The 18,862-nt window shown below is 45.2% G+C and overlaps 1 protein-coding gene across 1 annotated transcript in view; it reads left to right on the top strand.

Moving 5' to 3' along the window:
• Nucleotides 1-18,862, top strand: part of LOC143278934 (uncharacterized) — a 57,306-nt gene that overhangs the window by 24,946 nt on the left and 13,498 nt on the right. The window contains exon 5 of the mRNA XM_076583312.1: nt 8,037-8,222. Within this exon, the coding sequence (XP_076439427.1) occupies nt 8,037-8,222 (186 nt within the window). The remainder of the gene's footprint in view (nt 1-8,036; nt 8,223-18,862) is intronic.

Below are 18,862 nucleotides of genomic sequence, written 5' to 3'. Positions count from 1 at the left end.
TGTACCTCGTGTTTAAACTCACATGGAGTACCTCCTGAGTGACCAGTCACCCATGGTTTTTATTTTGGCATTTAGCATACTGTACCTCGCCAGACTTCATGGGTGACCAGTCACCCATGGTTTTTATTTTGGCATTTAGCATACTATACCTCACCAGACTTCGTGGGTGACCAGTCACCCATGGTTTTTATTTTGGCATTTAGCTTACTATACCTTGCCAGACTTTGTGGGTGATCAGTCACCAGTCATCCATGGTTTTATATATTGTCATTTAGAATACTATACCTTGCCATACTTCATGGGTGACCAGTCACATATTGTTTTTATACAGGCTTTTAGCTTAGCTTACTATACCTCACCATATTTCGTGGGTGACCAGTTACCCCTGGTTTTTATATAGGCTTTTAGCTTACAGCACCTCGACTGACTTCTTGGGTGACCAGTCACCAATGGTTTTTGTATCAAGTCACTTCACTTGATATCTTTTACAAGTCACGTACACACACACACACACACACACACGCACCCCACATACACACACACACATCCCACACACACATACACCACACCACACACACAAAACACACCACACCACTCACATAACATGTGCAAACACATGCACACACACACAAAAACGCACACACACATGCACACACACAAAACACCTGCACACCTCACACATAACACACACACACAACACATATACACAGCACATGCGCGCATGTGCGCCCACACATACACATGCACACACAGACACACACAAGCACATTCACACATGTGTTCATGCACACACACCACAACACACACACACCACAACACGCACACATACAAAAAACACATACACACATAACCTTCCCGACACACACACACATAAACACACACACACACACACACACACACACACACACACACACACACACACACACAACGCACACACACACACACAACGCACACACACACAACGCACACACAAAAAAACCCCACACACAACGCACACACACAGCACATGGGCGCGCACACACACATACACAGACACATGCACACACAAGCAGACACACACACAAAACACATGCATACCACACACACAATACATACACACAACTACACATGCAACACACACACACACACACACACATTCACACAGATAATCTTTATGTACATATATGTATGTGTCACACATAATACACAGGCGCGCACACACACACACACACACACACACCAAAATACTCACGCACACACACACAAGAAAAACAGCTACCCAACACACAACACGCACAGCACGTGCACACATGCGAATGCGCACATATGCACGCATACAGACACACATACGAAACACACGCACACCACACATGCAACACACAGACACATGCACAGCACATGCACATGCGTGCGTGCACACGCATATACACGCACACACAACGCACGCACACACTCATACTCGCACATATATCACATGCAACACAAAAACACATATGATGGAGTCTCCCGTCGGTGTAGTAGGCAGGCAGGCTTATTTGTCGGTGTGTGTCCTCATATGGGAGACGAGGCCGATTCTGGATGCGCAGCATTTCCCACAGGTGTTGCGAGGGAAAACGTCTTCAGAAGTTGAGCTCTGCTTCCTTCGCTCACGCTTCTCCTTAATGGCCACCATTCTCTTGTTTTCAAACGTCTTTATGCCACTAGAGCACAGCATCCTCCAGCGAGAGCAGTCAAGGGCATCAGTTTCCCAGGAAGTGATTTCTATGTCACAGGTTTTGAGGTTTGTCTTCAAGGTGTCCTTGAAGCGCTTGCAGGGTCTTCCAAGTTCACGGCGGCCTTCCTTCAGCTGGCCATACAAAAGGATCTTCAGGATCCTGCTGTCTGTCATGTGGACAATGCGTCCTGTCCACTTGATCAGCAGGCTTTCGATGCTGGGCAGGCCGCTCCTCTCTAGGACCTGGAGGTTGGAGACCCTGTCTTGCCACTTTATGCCGAGGATCTTTCATAGGCATCTCTGGTGAAACTGCTCAAGTTGTTGAATGTGACGGCGATATGTTGTCCATGTTTCACAGCAGTACAACAAGATGGTCAGCACAACAGCTATGTAGGTTTTGATTTTGGTGGTGAGCCTGATGCCTTTGTTGTTCCACAGCCTGTTGTTGAGTCTGCCAAAGGCGGAGCTGCCCTTGGCGATGCGCAGTGTCACTTCTGTATCAAGGGCTCCGTTGCTGCATAGGGTGCTGCCCAGGTAGCAAAACTTGTCGACTGACTTGATCTCTGTGTCATCGATCTTGATTGCAGGTGGGGGGAGGCACTGGTGTTCTGTGAGCTAGCTGGTTGGTACATGGACTCGGTCTTGCTGAGCTGATGTTGAGTCCAAAGCACCTGCAGGAGGTTGAGAACCTGTCCATAATGAACTGCATGTCCTCATGGGTGTGTGCAGCAAGCGTGTAGTCATCAGCGAAGAGGAACTCTCTCAACAGTGCCTCCAACACCCTGAACCTGGCATGGAGTCGCCGCAAGTTGAAAAGTTTGCCATCTGTGCGAAACTGAATGTAGATGCCCCGGTCACAGTCTTGGAAGGCGTCAATCAGCATGGCAGAGAAGAGAATGGAGAACAATGTGGGTGCCAGGACACAACCCTGCTTCACTCCATTTACCACAGGGAACGGATCCAACATGTCAGTATTTTCCTGTACTCTCGCCAGCAAGCCAACGTGGAATGACGCAATCAGCTGGATTAGGCTCTCTCACTGCTGTCTAGGCTATAAGCAGAACCACACACTTAGCCGACTGCGAGATCCCCCTGACAGGCCTGATAGTGCCAGACACTGATAAGTAGGTCAGCTGCTGTGCCTGCTAACCCGTCACTGACCCTTCTTTGTCTTCTATTAAAGCGTGGCAGTTTGCACGCCTCTTTTGAGCGGGCTGGTGAGCATACTCCTATATCTGTGGCATTAATGTTTGCACTGTTGGAAAGAGCGGACACTTCTCTTTTTGTTGGTGGTAGTGCTTTCCTTGGCTGGAAAATATTTTTTAAGATAGCAGTATTTACTTGACAGAACTGTGCTGACAATTGTGACTAGCGGTGGTGTGGTTTTTTTTTCATAGCAGAAGTACCGTGAGTTTGGTTTTCCTTCACATTCTGTTCTCTCACATTTCTTTCTTCCATTCCTTTCTTTCATTCTGTTTTCTTCTCTGTCTTTCTTTCGTGCTGTTTCCTTGCCTCTCTTTCTCTCCTTCATCCCTTCCTTTCTTTCGTTCTGTTTCCTTCTCTCTCTTTTCTTCAGTGTGCGTGAATGACTGAATCAGTGTGCCTGTGGAGTACTTGTACAAGCTGCAAAACAGTTGTGATCTTTAACACGCCACAGTTTCCTTCAGAATTTCCAGCTATCAACACAGGTTAGTGAGAGGCATGCTGATGTGTAATGCTGTGCATGGAATGTATTGTCTGCGTTGAGCGAATTTTGTGAGATTAGATTCAGTGTGTTAAAAATGTGTCAAAATGCATGTTAACAAACTGGTGGTAAGCATACCTGCTTTTTTCAAACAGTTATCCTGAGAAAAATAATCGGATGTTCACATTTGAGTTTCCTATCGTTTTAAAGCTAAGACTGTGCTCTTTCAGACCATACTATTTATTAAGCGATTGCGTTGACAAGCAACGTGTTATCAAAAGTTAATGAAGAGGTGTTGTTTTCTCCCTGTGGCCGCTGCCATCGCGCGGAACAGCACACTGGTCTTTCTCCCTCCCAACAGCTGATAACGGCTGGAGGCGCAGCGTGAAAGAGAACTCATAGCGTTTTGTGCTCTCAGTTCTTCCAAGTTAAAGCTCTAACCCTTCCCGCGGTAGCGTGTTATTTTTATGCGGCGCCTTTCCCTCCTGAGTTGAATGCAGGGTCAAGTTCTCTCCTCGGATGAACTAAACGTCAAGCGCTGAACACGTGTGCTCTGGGCAGCCAAACTTTAGGAGGATCTTCCACAGACCATGGTGGTTCACTGTGTCGAAGGCTTTAGTCAGGTCTACAAAGACCATGTGGAGCTCCTTGTTCTGCTCACGGCACTTCTCTTGCATCTGGCGTACAAACACCATGTCACATGTTTCCCTGCCTGAGCGGAAGCCGAACTGTGCTTCAGGGATGACTGTGTTGGAGACATTGTCAACCAGTCTGTTCAGTATGATGCGGGCGAAGATCTTGCCAGCGATGCAGAGGAGAGAGATTCCACGGTGGTTATCACAGGATGTTTTGTCTCCCTTCCGTTTGTAAATATGCACAATTGAAGCATCCTTGAAATCCTGGGGGGACCTCCCCTCTCTCCCAGATAGACTGGAACAGGGCGGTCAGCTTGTCTGTCAGCACCTCACCTCCATACTTGTAGATGTCGGCCTGGATTCCATCCGCTCCTGGTGCTTTTCCTGATGTTGTCAGCTTCAGGGCCTTCCGGGTCTCGGCCTTGTTGGGAGGGCCAGCTAGCGAGTCATTGACTGGTAGCTGTGGGAGGGCTGCAATTGCCTCGTCAGATATGGACGAGTCCCTGTTGAGGTGGGTGTTGAAGTACTCTGCTCAGCGGGCAAGAGTGTCTTTCTTGTCTGTCAGGAGGGTGGTTTGGTCCAAGGCTCGGACAGGGGTTGATCCTGTGACTCTTGGCGCATACACAGCTCGGAGACCATCATGGAAGGTCTTCATGTCATGAGCATCAGCAGCGGACTGAAGCTCTTTGGACTTTCTCTCCCACCAGGTGTTCTTCATCTCACGCAGCCTCTTCTGTATGAGTTGCTTGTTTTGCAAGAACTGGTTCTCCTTCCTCTGGCAGTCTTTATCGGAAAAGTGATCCTGATGCAGTATATGCAGTGTGTTCAGGAGCTTGGAGATTTGAGAGTCGTTCTCGTCAAACCAGTTTTTGTGGCTGCTCTGTACAAAGCCGAGTGTGTCAGCTGCTGCTGTGTACACAGCATCTCTAAAGGTGGTCCATACCTCTTCTACATCAGTAGATGCAGGAATGTCTTGGAGAGCTGCATGGATTTGCTGCTGCAGCACATCCTTGGTGATAGGGAGGCAGTGGATGTTCAGCTTCCTAGGGGGTTTCTGCCTGGCTGGTTGGAGCTTGCGTGCAAGTCTGATGTTCATCTTGCTGCATACTAGGCAATGGTCTGACCAACAGACTGCTCCTCTCATGCAGCGTGTAATGGAAACATCACCTCTGTCCCTCTGCCAGACAATCACATAGTCCAGCATGTGCCATTGCTTGGAGCGGGGGTGCATCCATATCCCATGTGTTCTTGTACTTGTCCGCTTGTTGGAAGAGGGTGTTGGTGATGGTCAGTCCATGCTGCACGCAGAGCAAGAGCGAAAGTAGTCCGTTGGAGTTGCACTTGCCAGTGCCGTGCTGTCCTAGGACTTTTGGCCACAAGGAGAAGTCCACGCCGACGCAGGCATTGAAATCCCCAAGGATGATCAGCCTGTCCTTTCTGTCTACCGCTGAAATGGTGCGACTGAGCTCCTCACAGAAAGCTGCTTTGATGTCATCAGGGTTGGTCATCATCGGGGCATAGCAGCTGATGACTGTGGAAAAGCGATCCTTGGACAGCTTCAGACACAGGGTCATCAGCCTCTCGTTTATCCCACGTGGAAGGCTGTCATGCAAGTTCGGTTTGTATGGCAAAGCCCACGTCTGAGGTTCTTCCCAATGCAGTAGAAGGTGTAGCCCCCTCCAACTTCCTCCAGCTGGGTTTCACCGGCAAACCTGGTTTCACTCAGGGCTGCTATGTCCACCTGGTAGCGATCAAGCATTCTAGCAATGAGCGCTGTGCGTCTTTCTGGTCTGTCGTCTGTCGAGTAGGGTGCGAACATTCCAGGCACCCAGGGTCAGGGCATGACTCCTGGTTCTTTTCTTCTGTTGTTTTCGACCGCTAGTGTTGGATGTCCAAGTAGGTGCGGTTTCCTACTAGGTACTAGACAAGGCAGGCTTTGTTTAGGGATCCTTTTATCTCCCCTTCCCCATGTGGGGAGAGCAGTGCTGCCCCTAAAAAGGGCTGCTCTGACACTGTGGGAGGATACGGGTGCCGCATCTGCCCCAGTCGGACGACCATCACCCCACAGCCGCCTGCGTGCAGAGTCGTGACTAGGAACTGCCAGCAGCATCCTCTGCCTGTCCCCGTTACCACTTCTCCATCACCGCAGGGCTTGAGGAAAGCTGGGTGTTGAAGGCTAGCTCGTCGTTCCGATATTAGCCTGGTTGCCTGACCAGCACAGGTGACTTTTTTTTTTTTTAGAGAGGAGTTGTGCAGTCCCTTCTGCACTTTCGCCTACCGACGCTCACAGTCCCACAGATGCAGATACTGCCACATGTAGGACGGCCTCGGCAGGTGCAGGTTTTTTCTTCAGAGCTCAGTCTCCTAGGACTTCCAGCCAGGGATAAGAGCTCCCCCTGCCCATTGGTCATCCTCTTTCGCCTTCACAGCCATTGGGAAAGGTTTCCTCCTCCGCCTGGTCCGTCGTTAGGAGACTTCACATGCGGCAGGTAGTACTGGGTTACATGGTACCAGTAGCAAGGGCTATGCCCCTGACCTGACCTGATACACACACACACAATGCACGCACACACTCATACACACACATATGTCACGTGCAAAACTGCAAGACAAAAACACATACACACACACCACAACACATACACACAGACACAATGTGCGCGCAACAAACACTTGCAATACACACACACAGCACATGTTCATGCGCGTGCTGGCACACACACACACACACACAAAACACACACACGCACATCACACACACACACACACACACACACACACACAATGAAGCTACTTGCTGTATCTGTGAGCTGCCTGTTTACTTGAAATGAGTGACCAGACACTTAGGAAAAGGCTGAAGACTGAGCAGTATGGGTGACTGGCCACCCACGGTGTGTGGCATGTGAGAGAAAACACTGGTGCTTGTTTGAGAGGTATGGGTGACTGGTCACCTACGGTGTCTGGCAAGGGTTATACAACAATTTCATTGTTTATTTACTCCTTTGTTTACAAATAATACCATATTTGGTGAGGATATGCAAAAATTATAGGTGGAAAAAGTAATTAATTTTCAGTTAAATAGTTGAAAAACTGACTGAGTTATGAAGATATAAATGAAAGTGTGGGTAATTTTTCACCCACGAGGTATGGCAAAGGTTAAGACAAGGTAGACCACAAAGTTTAGTTTAGCTGTCAGTCAAATTCACATTGAACAAATTAAAACTAATTTTGGCTCGACAAAGTATGTGTATTATCATGAGGTTTGAGCTGTCAGTTATGTCCTTGTCTCAGAAACGTTAAGGTTGGCATCATCTCAGATACTGCAAGCAAGAGCATCTCCACATGTTTCTAGAAATTGTGATGCTTGGCCTTCACAACAATTCCCACCAAAACATGCACATCAGTGCAGGCAACAATTTTTGCAATACATGTTTTGGTCAAATGGTTACTATTATATAGTATTAGATAATTGGAATTTTCTTACTCAATATGAACAATAATAAAGGTGCTAATTATATGGTGATAAGGTCATGCTATAAAAGCTTTTGACAAAGTTGTAAGTTAATTCTGATAAGTTTACTGCACAACAGCTTGGAGCCCTCCAGGAAATGGGAAATAAATCTTTCAGTTTTCAGTCTGTTATGTACTGTTTTCTAGTTTTCATAAATTCAGAATGTAGACTGTCCAGCTAGGCTTCAGTTCATTGAAGAAAAACAAACAGACTGACTTTGAAAAAAAAATCTATGCTTCAGCTTGTCATCCTTATTGATAAATAAGCGACAATAATAACTGAAAGACTTGAGAAATCAAAAACAAAACATCTATCTATATGTTTTCCTTTGTAACAACAGAAAACATTTTTCCTGAGTAAGCTTTTGGCATCTTTCAAAAATTGTATGCACAAACATATCCTATGTGTGTGCACTGACTGTGACACTTTTACTGGGTTGTTTTTGGAAAGGAGCTTATGTAAGAAGAGGAGAAAGAACAAGTGTGATCACAAGCTGACAATATGATTCTGCAGATGAAGATGAAGACATCCTGCCCATGAGAAAGCGGCCAAGTACTTATGTCCACAAACTTCTGAACTGGCGGCCACCATGCTTCTTTGGTACAGTGGTAGACAGCGAAGAGGAAGAAGAGGAGGTGGTGAAAGACAGACAGCAGATGATGGATGAACTGGACAAGCTGCCTTTGCCAAATGATCATGGTAAGAAACATTGCTGGCTCAGCTTCTGCCGGTGCCTTCTTCCACATCCCTTTCCTTTTCATACATAAAAACAATTCATTAAAGCATAATCAGCAACTGTATATATATATATTTTGGTGTCATATACTGTACCATGTCAAACTGATGCAAACTGGACCTATTGGTTTGCTCTACTTGGCCAAATTTCGCGCGGCTAACAGCCTGGTCCACTCTTAGCCAACCAAACGCCTCTAAAAGCTATAAGCAGTGAATCATTCCTTTGGCCAAGGCTGTCCATGCCATCTTGTCAGGTTTATGCTCTGTCGCGTCTTTGCTTTTTTTGGCTATTAAGCGTATTCTTTTGGCCTTATTTTGCTGCATGCGGCTTGTGTTTATTGTATTCTTACATTCTTATCGGTCGGCTTCCATAGCTGAATTTGATGCACTGGTGACTCAAGCACAGGACTGCATTGCTGGCCTAAAGGACTGGATGACTCTCAGCAAGCTGCAACTAAATGATGATAAGACTGAATTTATGATAACCTGTCCAAAGAAGTTTCGTCAACATCCTTCCTTTCCTGACTCTGTTCTGATCAATAGCACACCTGTTTCACTTTCTCCTTCTGTTCGTAGTCTTGGTGTAATCCTAGACCAGTCTCTTTCCTTCCAACAGCACATTTCGAATATCTGTAAAGTTGCCTATTTGGAACTGCGTAGAATCAGCTCTATCCGCCACTATCTCTCAACCGATGCAACCAAGACACTTGTATGCTCTCTGGTTCTCTCAAGATTGGATTACTGCAACTCTTTTGGCCGGCCTTCCCAAATATGTGTTAGACAGACTCCAACGAATTCAGAATAACGCTGCCAGACTCATTTGCAGAGCTTCTAAATTTGACCATGTTTCTCCTCTCCTTCAGTCTCTCCACTGGTTGCCTGTTTCTGATCGAATAGACTATAAGCTATCCACTCTGACCTTTTCTGCAGTCAACGGATCTGACCCCAAGTATCTTTCTGAACTCCTCCATATATATACCCCGTCTCGCTAGCTCCATTCTTCCTCTGATACTCGACTTCTCAGGATACCTCACGTCAGAAGACAGACCTATGGACACAGATCGTTTTCTTTTCAATCGCCAAAGACGTGGAACAAGCTCCCTGATAACCTCCGTCATTCTGATTCCCTTGCATCTTTTAAATCTCGTCTCAAAACTCACCTTTTCCCTCAGCAGTAAGTTCAATTGTGGCAGGTCCACTTCCTTTGCATTAGCTGTGCTTGACTATGTGTGTATACATATGTATGTGTACATAACTACATGCATGTGTATGAATGTGTACGTGTGCTTATGTAAGTTTGTGCCTGCCTATGTATGCGTATGTGTTAGGGTAGCTGTTAGATACACATGTATGTTAAAATGTGTGTATGCAATGTGCGTGCGTGCATGTGTGTGTGTGTAGTCACATTTTGGTGTGTGTATGTTACATAGATGTAATGTTTTATGTTAACAAAAGCGTTTTTGTAAAGCACCTAGAGCAGATTTCTGGATAGTGTGCTATATAAGTATCCATTATTATTATTATTCTGTGTACTCGATTCGACTCGGCCCCCTTGAATCGTTTGTTTTTCTCTACCTCTAAGTCTGTTGGGGATCAGATTTTCGCTGGGTGCCTAAGCGTGGGTACCATGCCTCATATGCCATCCCACGAAGGCAGGCATCATGACGCTTGGATTGAGACCCAGCAAGAGACTCTCCCAGGCCTGGAGCTCATGATTCCTCCCGATAGGGACCGCGGCAATGCGTCTTTAAACGCTGATCACGGAGGCGACACTCGTACCAGTAAAATGGTCATGAAGGGGACTGGGGGGAAAGGGGTACGAGCGTCGCCTCCCGAGGTGTCCCAGCGCAAGGCGGGGGGGAATGGCAAGTCCTCTCTTGGCGGTGGGGACTTGCGGCTAGGTGCGAACTCCCAAGGGGAGGCCGCGCCCAGCTGTTACCCAGGCCCCCACTCGGAGACGGCCCTCAGGGGCCCCATTGTTGTTCCCCCTCCTCCCTCCTCTGCCGACCCCCCTCCCCCACCTTCTGGGGGGGAGAAAATTTTGGTTCCAGGGGGGGGACCTCTACTTTGCCCACCCCAGGCCAAGCCACCCCAGTCTCCCCACGGGAGGGGATTCAGGGCGCGTGGCCACCTGCTCTGCAGGTCTTCCTGCTATCCAGCCGGGCTCCCCTGCTGGGGGAGGCCCGCGCATGTCAGGCGGTTCCGGGCAGTCAGCCTGCTCGTCTTCTGGCGGGACTGACACCCAAGTCGGACCTGAACTCCCTCCGACTTGGCCAGGTTTTTCCCTTCATGGAGGTCAACGCGCCAGTGACCCTTGGGGTTGGGGTCACAGGATGGCTGGTGCCCACGGTGGTTACCCCCATTCTACCCGTACTGGGGCGCACCTACGGTGCACACTGGGTTGCCGGGAGGACCAGGGGCCAACCCCACCACTCCCCACCGGATCCAACCTAGTACATCTCACAGGGTGACACACACAGCCCAGACAAGTGGGATCGACTTCTTGTCGGTCAGGTCAAGCTCCTTGACCAATATTGCCACTCAGTCCACAAATCGGGCCTCTGTCAACCCACAGGTGACCTCCACGGTCACAACGGCCTTGTCAGGGCTGACAGCTGCCGAGTCACCCTGCTCGGCCCGGGGGGAGCCTGCAATTCCCACCTACCCAGTCCTCGGTCCTACAGGGAGATGAGTGGGTGTTTGTCCCCTCACAGCACTCATGGGTCCCTCTTGCATCCAGGGACGCCCTCACTGAGAAGGTGTGGCACCCACCATCCCAAGCATGGTTGGACCTACGGTCCACCAGCTTCAGGCGTCAAGGACATAACAGCTGCGGCCATGGTCCCTGCTCGGGATTGTCCCAGCTCATCCCGCTGGGCTGACCACAGCTCACAGGACGCCCCAGCGGGTACATCCACTTGGGATGGGACCCAGCAGGGGATGGACTGCGAACAAGAGTGGGAGCCCCTGTCTTCGGATGAGGACGAACAAGCGGATGAGCACTCTTCATCCCCATCCCAGGGGGACAGATTGAGCCCACGCCTCCCTAGGGACCAGCCTGAACCAAACTCGGACTTAGCCGAGCTCAAACTGACCCTCCCCAATAGGGTCATGCATGCCGAATCAGTCCCTCAGGCTACTTTGTTACCCTTGACCCTCCTCAGGCCATGCGACTCTAACTCCAGAACCACCAGGCGACTTAGAGTGCCAGAAATGGCGCAGGAATGGTTTAATAAGCCAGCCCGCACTGTCAGGGGTGCTGCTTCCATCCCTTCTCCAGGCAGGGAGTCCCTCTCTGCCCCGGGCACTTTTTACCCAGGCAAGTTCCTTAAAGATTCCTCCAAGGGCGGGGTATGGTCCTTGTACACACAGGACCACCACCCTGCCTACAGGGAAGCAGAGCCCTCTACGCAGGACAGGATGTTGGTCTCACAGCGCACCACCTTCCCCACTTCAGCTACTCTATCTTTTAAAACGTTACCAGAGTGGGACAGATTGGCCCGCCGCTGCCTCCTCGAAGTTTCCACGGCTTATACCTTCTTCAACGTGTTTCTCCACAGGGCCAATGAGCTGTGGGAACAGCGTCCAGTTAATCAGGACACGGGGTCTCCTTCCTCTGTCCTGCCGGGCCTCTTCACCGACCAGAGGTTAAACACTTTTGGCAATAGGGTAGCATCTGGTCTCACAGCAGCTGCAGACACAGCTACCAGCCTTCACTTCAATATTGTGCTAGCTCGGCGTGATGCCGTTCTCCGCCTCTCTAACATTTTAGTAGAGAGGGCTGTCCTGCGGTCCATCCCAGCACAGCAGCACTCCCTCTTTGGCCAGTATGCGCCCCATTTTGTCAGCCACAGGGCTGAGACAAACAGGGAGGTGGCCTCATATTTAGCCCACACCTCCCAGGGGTGCCAGGGTTCTATGCCGTTGAAGAGACCAGCCACCAGGGCCCCTCCATATACCACGCCACCTAAGTAGGTGGCGGCAGTGAAAATTAAATATTCATTACAATAACTGAAATGTGATTTTTGGCAAAACAACATGACAATATAAGAAAAAGAAAAAAAAAAGTAAGTGAATATCTTGATTGATTCTGAAGATATTCCATTTTAAAGATGCGATGATGCGTACATGCTGTTAGTATTTAATATTTTCACATTTTCACAGACATACTGTACTGTCCATGAGGGTACTGTAATGAAAACTCATATACTTTTAAAAACCATATGATAATGGCATATTGCACAAGAAAACAATAACATTTCAGCAGCAAAGAAATTGGAAAATATGTCTGTCAAAGTAGGGGGAAATAGAAATTCAAGACGTGTCAATCTGCACAGAATAGCAACTTTCAAGGTCTACAGCACTGAAAAGAATGGACAGTTGCATTTCATAATAAAATATCTTGCAGAATACATCACAAAAAGTGCACTGGATTTTTTTTCAGGCAGGATAGTTAACTGAATTTTAAGTATCAGTCTCAAACGTTGAAAAATCTTCAATTTGACCAGCGGAAAAAAGACTGTTTATTGGGGTAGCATGCTGCAAAGATGAATATTTCAGTAACTGTCACAAGTAGGACCAGGAAATTTTGTGTGTGCATTAAGTGAAATGTCAGCTTTCAAAATAAATTAAAATCAACCTTAAAACTTCCTTCTAAAGTTGGCAGAAAAGGAATGATACCTGATCTTCCCATAAAAAAGGGTGCACGTTGTGGATGAGACTTCTTCTAAATTTTTGTTTTTGAAAAAATATTGAAGTTAAGCCATAATAAGTTACCAGTGGTCTTGGCTGATCAGCTTCTGCAAAATTTTAAACAAATGCAACTTGAGAGCATTATACAGAATGGGTAGGTTGATGGGGCATTCCATGACAAAGGTTCCCAGGAGGGAACAAATATTACTTAAGTTGCTAGCAAAAATGACAGATATATGAATCTATTTTCTTCCATCCATGAACTCAGTCATGCATTTCATTATAGAAGAACGTGAACCACAGTAAATAAGAAATAAAAGGTGGATGATGCTTCTTTATTTCTTCACAAAATAGCATTCACAAGAGAGAAAATGCACACCAAAAAATCTCTCTTTTTTGGCACTCACAGGTTTCCTGGCATCAGCAATAACATGCTGCTCGCTACCTGCGATGTTCATACTGGCCTTTTTGGATCATTGAATAGGTCTTGCATGCCCTGCCATGAGCAGCTGTTTCTGCAACATGTTAGATATACAGATCAGCTCATTAGAAAGAATAAATGTTATATTCAATTTAAAACATAAAACCAAAAACAGAGCTTTCAGTTTAATATATGTTTAGGATTTTGTCAATTTCTATGTGTTTTGAGTGGGAGGAAAACACTGTGATAACAGAATTATAAAATTGCATACTAACAGGTAAGTATTCATTCAACAGCAACACAAAATTCACTGCACTGAACTATTTGGCTGCATTTACCTTTCACAAAATAACTCAAATTGCAGCAACAACTTATGCTTTGACAACTGAGGCTGAAGTTTTGGGGGTCTGTCCTTTCCAATTGCTGACAAGAGCTTTGCCATCTACATGTACTGTTCATCTTATGTATCTTTGTTGCATGCGATTATTTACTCAAATATTTCCACTTCAGGGTACTACATTTCATGACTGAGATGAATGTATTACTAAATGTCTTAGATATATATGATTACTAAATATTGAATATTTTATTGTTAATATGCACATCATACTTAGTATTTTATTCTTTGATATATATTTTGTGTACTCACCTTTATTTGTGTGTGTATGTGAGAATGCATGTCTTAGGTATATATATCAAACTGAATATTTCATTCACAATATGTGCATGGTATTTTGCATTTTATCATTTCATGAATTATCCCTTTGTTTTCTGTTTCATGCAGTCGAGATGCACAGCATATCATGGGTTACATGAACACACACACACACACACACACACACACATATTATACTCTTAATTGCTGGATGCCTGATAGTGTTATATAGTTTGACTGAACCTGATGTGCAACTTAGGCTATGGGTATTATTGTACTGATTTTCTTTTTACTAATTTTAGTTTGTTAAAAATTGGTGTTAATTTTTTTTAAGAAACAGGATGTTGACTGCACTGTTCAAATTAATCATATATCTCTTCACATTACACTTTTTTATACTCAGACATACATACACATACTCACAAGCATACATGTGCAAATGCAAACTTGCTCTCTCTCTCTCTCTCTCTCTCTCTCTCTCACACACACACACACACACACACACACACACACACACACACACACACACACACCTACTCCACTGACAGGAAAGAAATGGGGAAGGGGGATGACTGGAGGGAGGAGGTAGTGGGTTATATCACTGTCAGCAGTCAGAGATTCTCTCAGCTGGAGCTAGTGGTCAGTGATTTGGCTCAATGCCAAGTTTGCCACAACCATTGACAACCCCCTCCCCTCTCCTAAGCATTGGTGAGAGATACTCAGAGACAAAGGAGGGGAATGACTATACAACTCTCAGCAAATTATTAAAGTGAAGTTTGCAGATGAGAGATGGGGGGGAGCAGGGGGTTAGTATGAATTGGTGTTCTTGTTCTTTTCGTAATGTGAGAGCATAGTACCTATCTGTCTGTATATATTAATATAAAGTTTCACAGCTATCAAAGCAAAATGCAACTAGAATATCAGACTTTTGTGTGATGTTGAATGAAACGCTCATTTTATGGAAAAAGAAACCACATTACAATTTTTTTATTTTTTTTTTTATTTTTTTTTTTTTTTTAGGAGAAATCAGTGGATGCCTAAAAGTTCTGCAAGTGAGCAGGATAGTTTCAGCATCCCTGGAAGTTTTTTTTTTTTTTTTTTTTTTTTTTGTCTTTCGTTTGTTTTTTTGTCTCTTTTTTTTCTTTTCTTTTTTTTCCTTCCATCATCATTTTTCTCCTTTCTGTTGTCTTTTCTTTTTTTTCTTTCCTAATGTTTTTAATCTGTCTTCTTCCCAATGGCATGTTCAAACACCTACAAGACCATGCAACATATATTACACATACATGATGGCTTCACACAAAATCATATTCCCTGAAAGAGAGGCATGGTATACATACACACACACACCCTCTCACTCTCTCTGTGTCTCCTTTACTCACTCAATCCCCTCCCTCTCCACAAGCTCTACACCTAAGTACAATAATATGTATGTGCACACTGAATACTACCCTCTGGATTTTTTGTGGGCCTGACGCAGTGTTCTGGTATCTTAACGGATACTGATCATAGGTTACGTAGGCTGAGTTCTGATTCAAAGATAAGGTCAAGATTTTTGCACTTGCCGTATTTAAATTTGGAGATGGACAGTTTTGCTATTAACAATATCGTATTGATTTCCTTTCGTTTTTCATCAGTTGGAATGTCCATTTTTGTTGTACCAAACAGAGCTACTTTTTCATCCATGGGAATCAGCGTATTGTAACGTGTGAGAATGAGTTGTTTCACATGTTTCCAAAAGGAGGAAAGTTTGGGGCAGGAGTAAAAGGCATGTTCAATGTAATCGGTTTCTTGGCACCAGTTACATCTGTTTGTGTCCGTTACACCCATTTTAGCAAGCAGAATATTCGTTGGGTAGATATTGTGTATGAATTTGAAGTGAAGTAACCTCAGTCGTGATTCTTTCGTACATTCGTATGCTAATTTGAAGTAGTCGTTTATATTGATGTCTAGCTTACGTTTCCAAAACTGAGCTGCACATATTTCATGGTTTTGTTTTCGGGCGAATGTTTTCCTGATTTGTTTATTTGACAAGGTATTGAGGTACCCCTCTTTTGTTGCAATGTCGTTTGGATTTTCATCGTTGTGGACATCATTAGCAAGATGGAGTTTCCATGTTTGTGGGATTGAGTTTATTATGGCATTGTATTCAAAAAGAAGGCCAGGGTCAGCGCCTAATTTACGCACTATTTCTTCATACGTCATTATATTTCCGTGCCGCCAAAGTTCCTGCACGACACGGATGCCGCCTTTACTCCATTTGGGAAAGTGTAGCGCATTTCCTTTGTATCCTATATTTCTGTTATTCCATAGCGGTTCTGTTTTTATGTTTTCTATCGGTCTGTCTTTGTTAAAGATGGCCACCGTTTTTATTACATCTCTCCAAAAGACTGACTGCACTTTTTCCAGTTTTTTAATTTCTTTGGGTGAAACGTTACACTTGAAACTGCTATGACTATCTTGAAAGGGGGGGACATGTTGTGTCTCGCCAGAATGCTCCAGTGAGATTTTGTCTCTTTAAGGAGTCTGGTTGCCCATTTCACCAAGAACATTTGCTGCTGGTGTTCGATGTTGATCATGTTTAAACCACCATCTTCTTTGTCGAGGCTGAGAACGCCTCTTTTTAATTTTTCAAATGCTTTTTTATTATTAAACTTTTTTTTCCAAAGAAATCTGTACATGAATGTGTTAATGCTGTTCAGAACTTTAACTGGTACAGACGCTACCTGTAGGACGTGAGAGAATTGTGACAGTAGAAAAGTTTTTGCCAGAATAACTTTACCATATAGAGAGGGGTTTCTGCGTTCCCATTGTTTTATCACCTTAGTTATTTTTTCAACTCTGGATTTCCAGTTTTCTTCGATTTCTGAAATTTCCATTTCTGCGGAGAAATATATTCCCAGAAGTTTCAGTCTGTCAGATCCCATGGGAATGCCATTTATTTCACCTGTTTCATGTTTTCTTGACCCTAGCCACATGCCCTCAGATTTATTTTTTATTTAACTTCAGACCTGGATACTCCTTGAACTGCATTACAATATCTGTAGCTATTTGAATATCTTGTTCATCTTTAAGGGTTAGTGTTGTATCATCTGCAAACTGCTTTATTTCAGAGGTGTTGCTATGGTTGCACACATTGTCGAGCGGAGTTAGGTCAATTCCTTGGATATCTTTATTACTTCTAATTCTTATCGCCAGTATTTCTACTGCAAGTACAAAAAGAAGAGGGCTGAGGGGGCATCCCTGTCTGATCCCTCTTTCTGTACCACATTACAATTTTTTACTCACTTATTTAACACTCACCGAGTTTGTAGCAGACGACGCTAATGCTGTCCCGAGCACTTCCGGATTTAGACCCAGGTAATATTTTGCTTACTAAAGCAAAAATCAATCAAATATTAGTAATGGGAATTCATGGGCTCCGTTTTATCATGTCCATTTTTCATTCTGTATCAATAGTTTTTGTGTGTTTTATTCAGAAAAAAATAAATCGTGTTCCGATTGAAACACTGTGTCACGTTACGAAAACGCTGATGAAATAGATCCAAGCTGCTCAGTTACTGACATCGAAATCCTGATTCAAAGAATTTCAACTCAATATTGTGCATGAAAGTGCTAAAGACATTCGTTTTCAAAACTAATATAAAACTTAACGATGAAACTTAAGATTTTCTGGAGAACAATGCTATTTTTGTGTTTGATTGAAGTGCCGCTCTCCTGTGTCAAATGTTGATTGGGCCGACGCAACTGACGAAGAGGGGTACCTGCTTTTGAATCGCCGGAACAAATTGCTCATGGATCAAAAATCTTAGTTTCGGATACCATTGAAATGCGCAGAAAATGCTCTTTACCGCTCATGGGTCGGATTTCATTTCGAACTGCACGAGGCGTTGAAAGATAGCCGAAAAATTCCCGTTACTTTGCGCTCAGATCTAACTACCCAACTTCGCCCAAGGCTTGGAAAAAAACAAACGAAAGTTCTCCTTGATCTTTCGCCTTTCACAGCTCCCAGTTTTTCAAACAGTAACCAATGAATGGAAAGCAATGGATGCGATTTTTTCCACTGTGTGGTTGAAACTAACTGTGTCGCGCTCAGAAAGACGCCGGCCGCCATCGAACAAGGATTGCTATTTCGCGTTACAGTACACTTCTTTTTCTTATATCTGCGAATTCATTCACGCATTGCATAAAGCAAACACAATAAAAATTAAAAATACGGATGATAAATAATTATTTCAGTTGGATAGTTTTTCACAAAATGAAATCAAATTTGAGAAAATGCACGCAAGTCAATTTTTTAGGCGTTCATAGGTTTCCCGCCATCGGCCATGGGGGCTGCCGCTACCTAATCAAAGTGGCGTGCACAGAATCAGCGGCAGAGGAATAAACCACCTCATGTCCGTCCAAGCCGACCGGCCATGCCCAAGGCCATTGGTGCCATAGCAAGGGCATTGCACTTTCAACGAGACACATAGCTGGAAAAGCCAACATCTTGGCAGACGCTCTCATCAGGTCCAAGAGTGTCATCCACACAGAGTGGACCCTGGACAAGAACACCCTTCAGGGGGTGTGGGAACGGTGGTTTCAGCCGATGGTGGACCTCTTTGCCACAAAGTTCAACAAGAGACTTCCCACTTATGTCTCTCCAGTCGCCGACCCAGAAGTGTGGGCAGCAGATGCTCTCTCTTTAGACTGGAGCAGTCTGATTGCCTACGCGTTTCCTTCCTTTCCAATTCTGTCCAAGGTGATACGGAAAGCCAGACTGGAACGCCTGATGCTGATTCTCATTGCGCCGAAATGGCCAGGCCAGCCCTGGTTTCCAAACCTTCAGTCCCTGAC

The sequence above is a fragment of the Babylonia areolata genome, chromosome 2 (genome assembly GCF_041734735.1).
Source record: "Babylonia areolata isolate BAREFJ2019XMU chromosome 2, ASM4173473v1, whole genome shotgun sequence".
NCBI classification, from domain to species: domain Eukaryota; kingdom Metazoa; phylum Mollusca; class Gastropoda; order Neogastropoda; family Buccinidae; genus Babylonia; species Babylonia areolata.
Note: the sequence above shows the minus strand (reverse complement) of the source record. Positions and strands in the feature narration are given on the sequence as shown.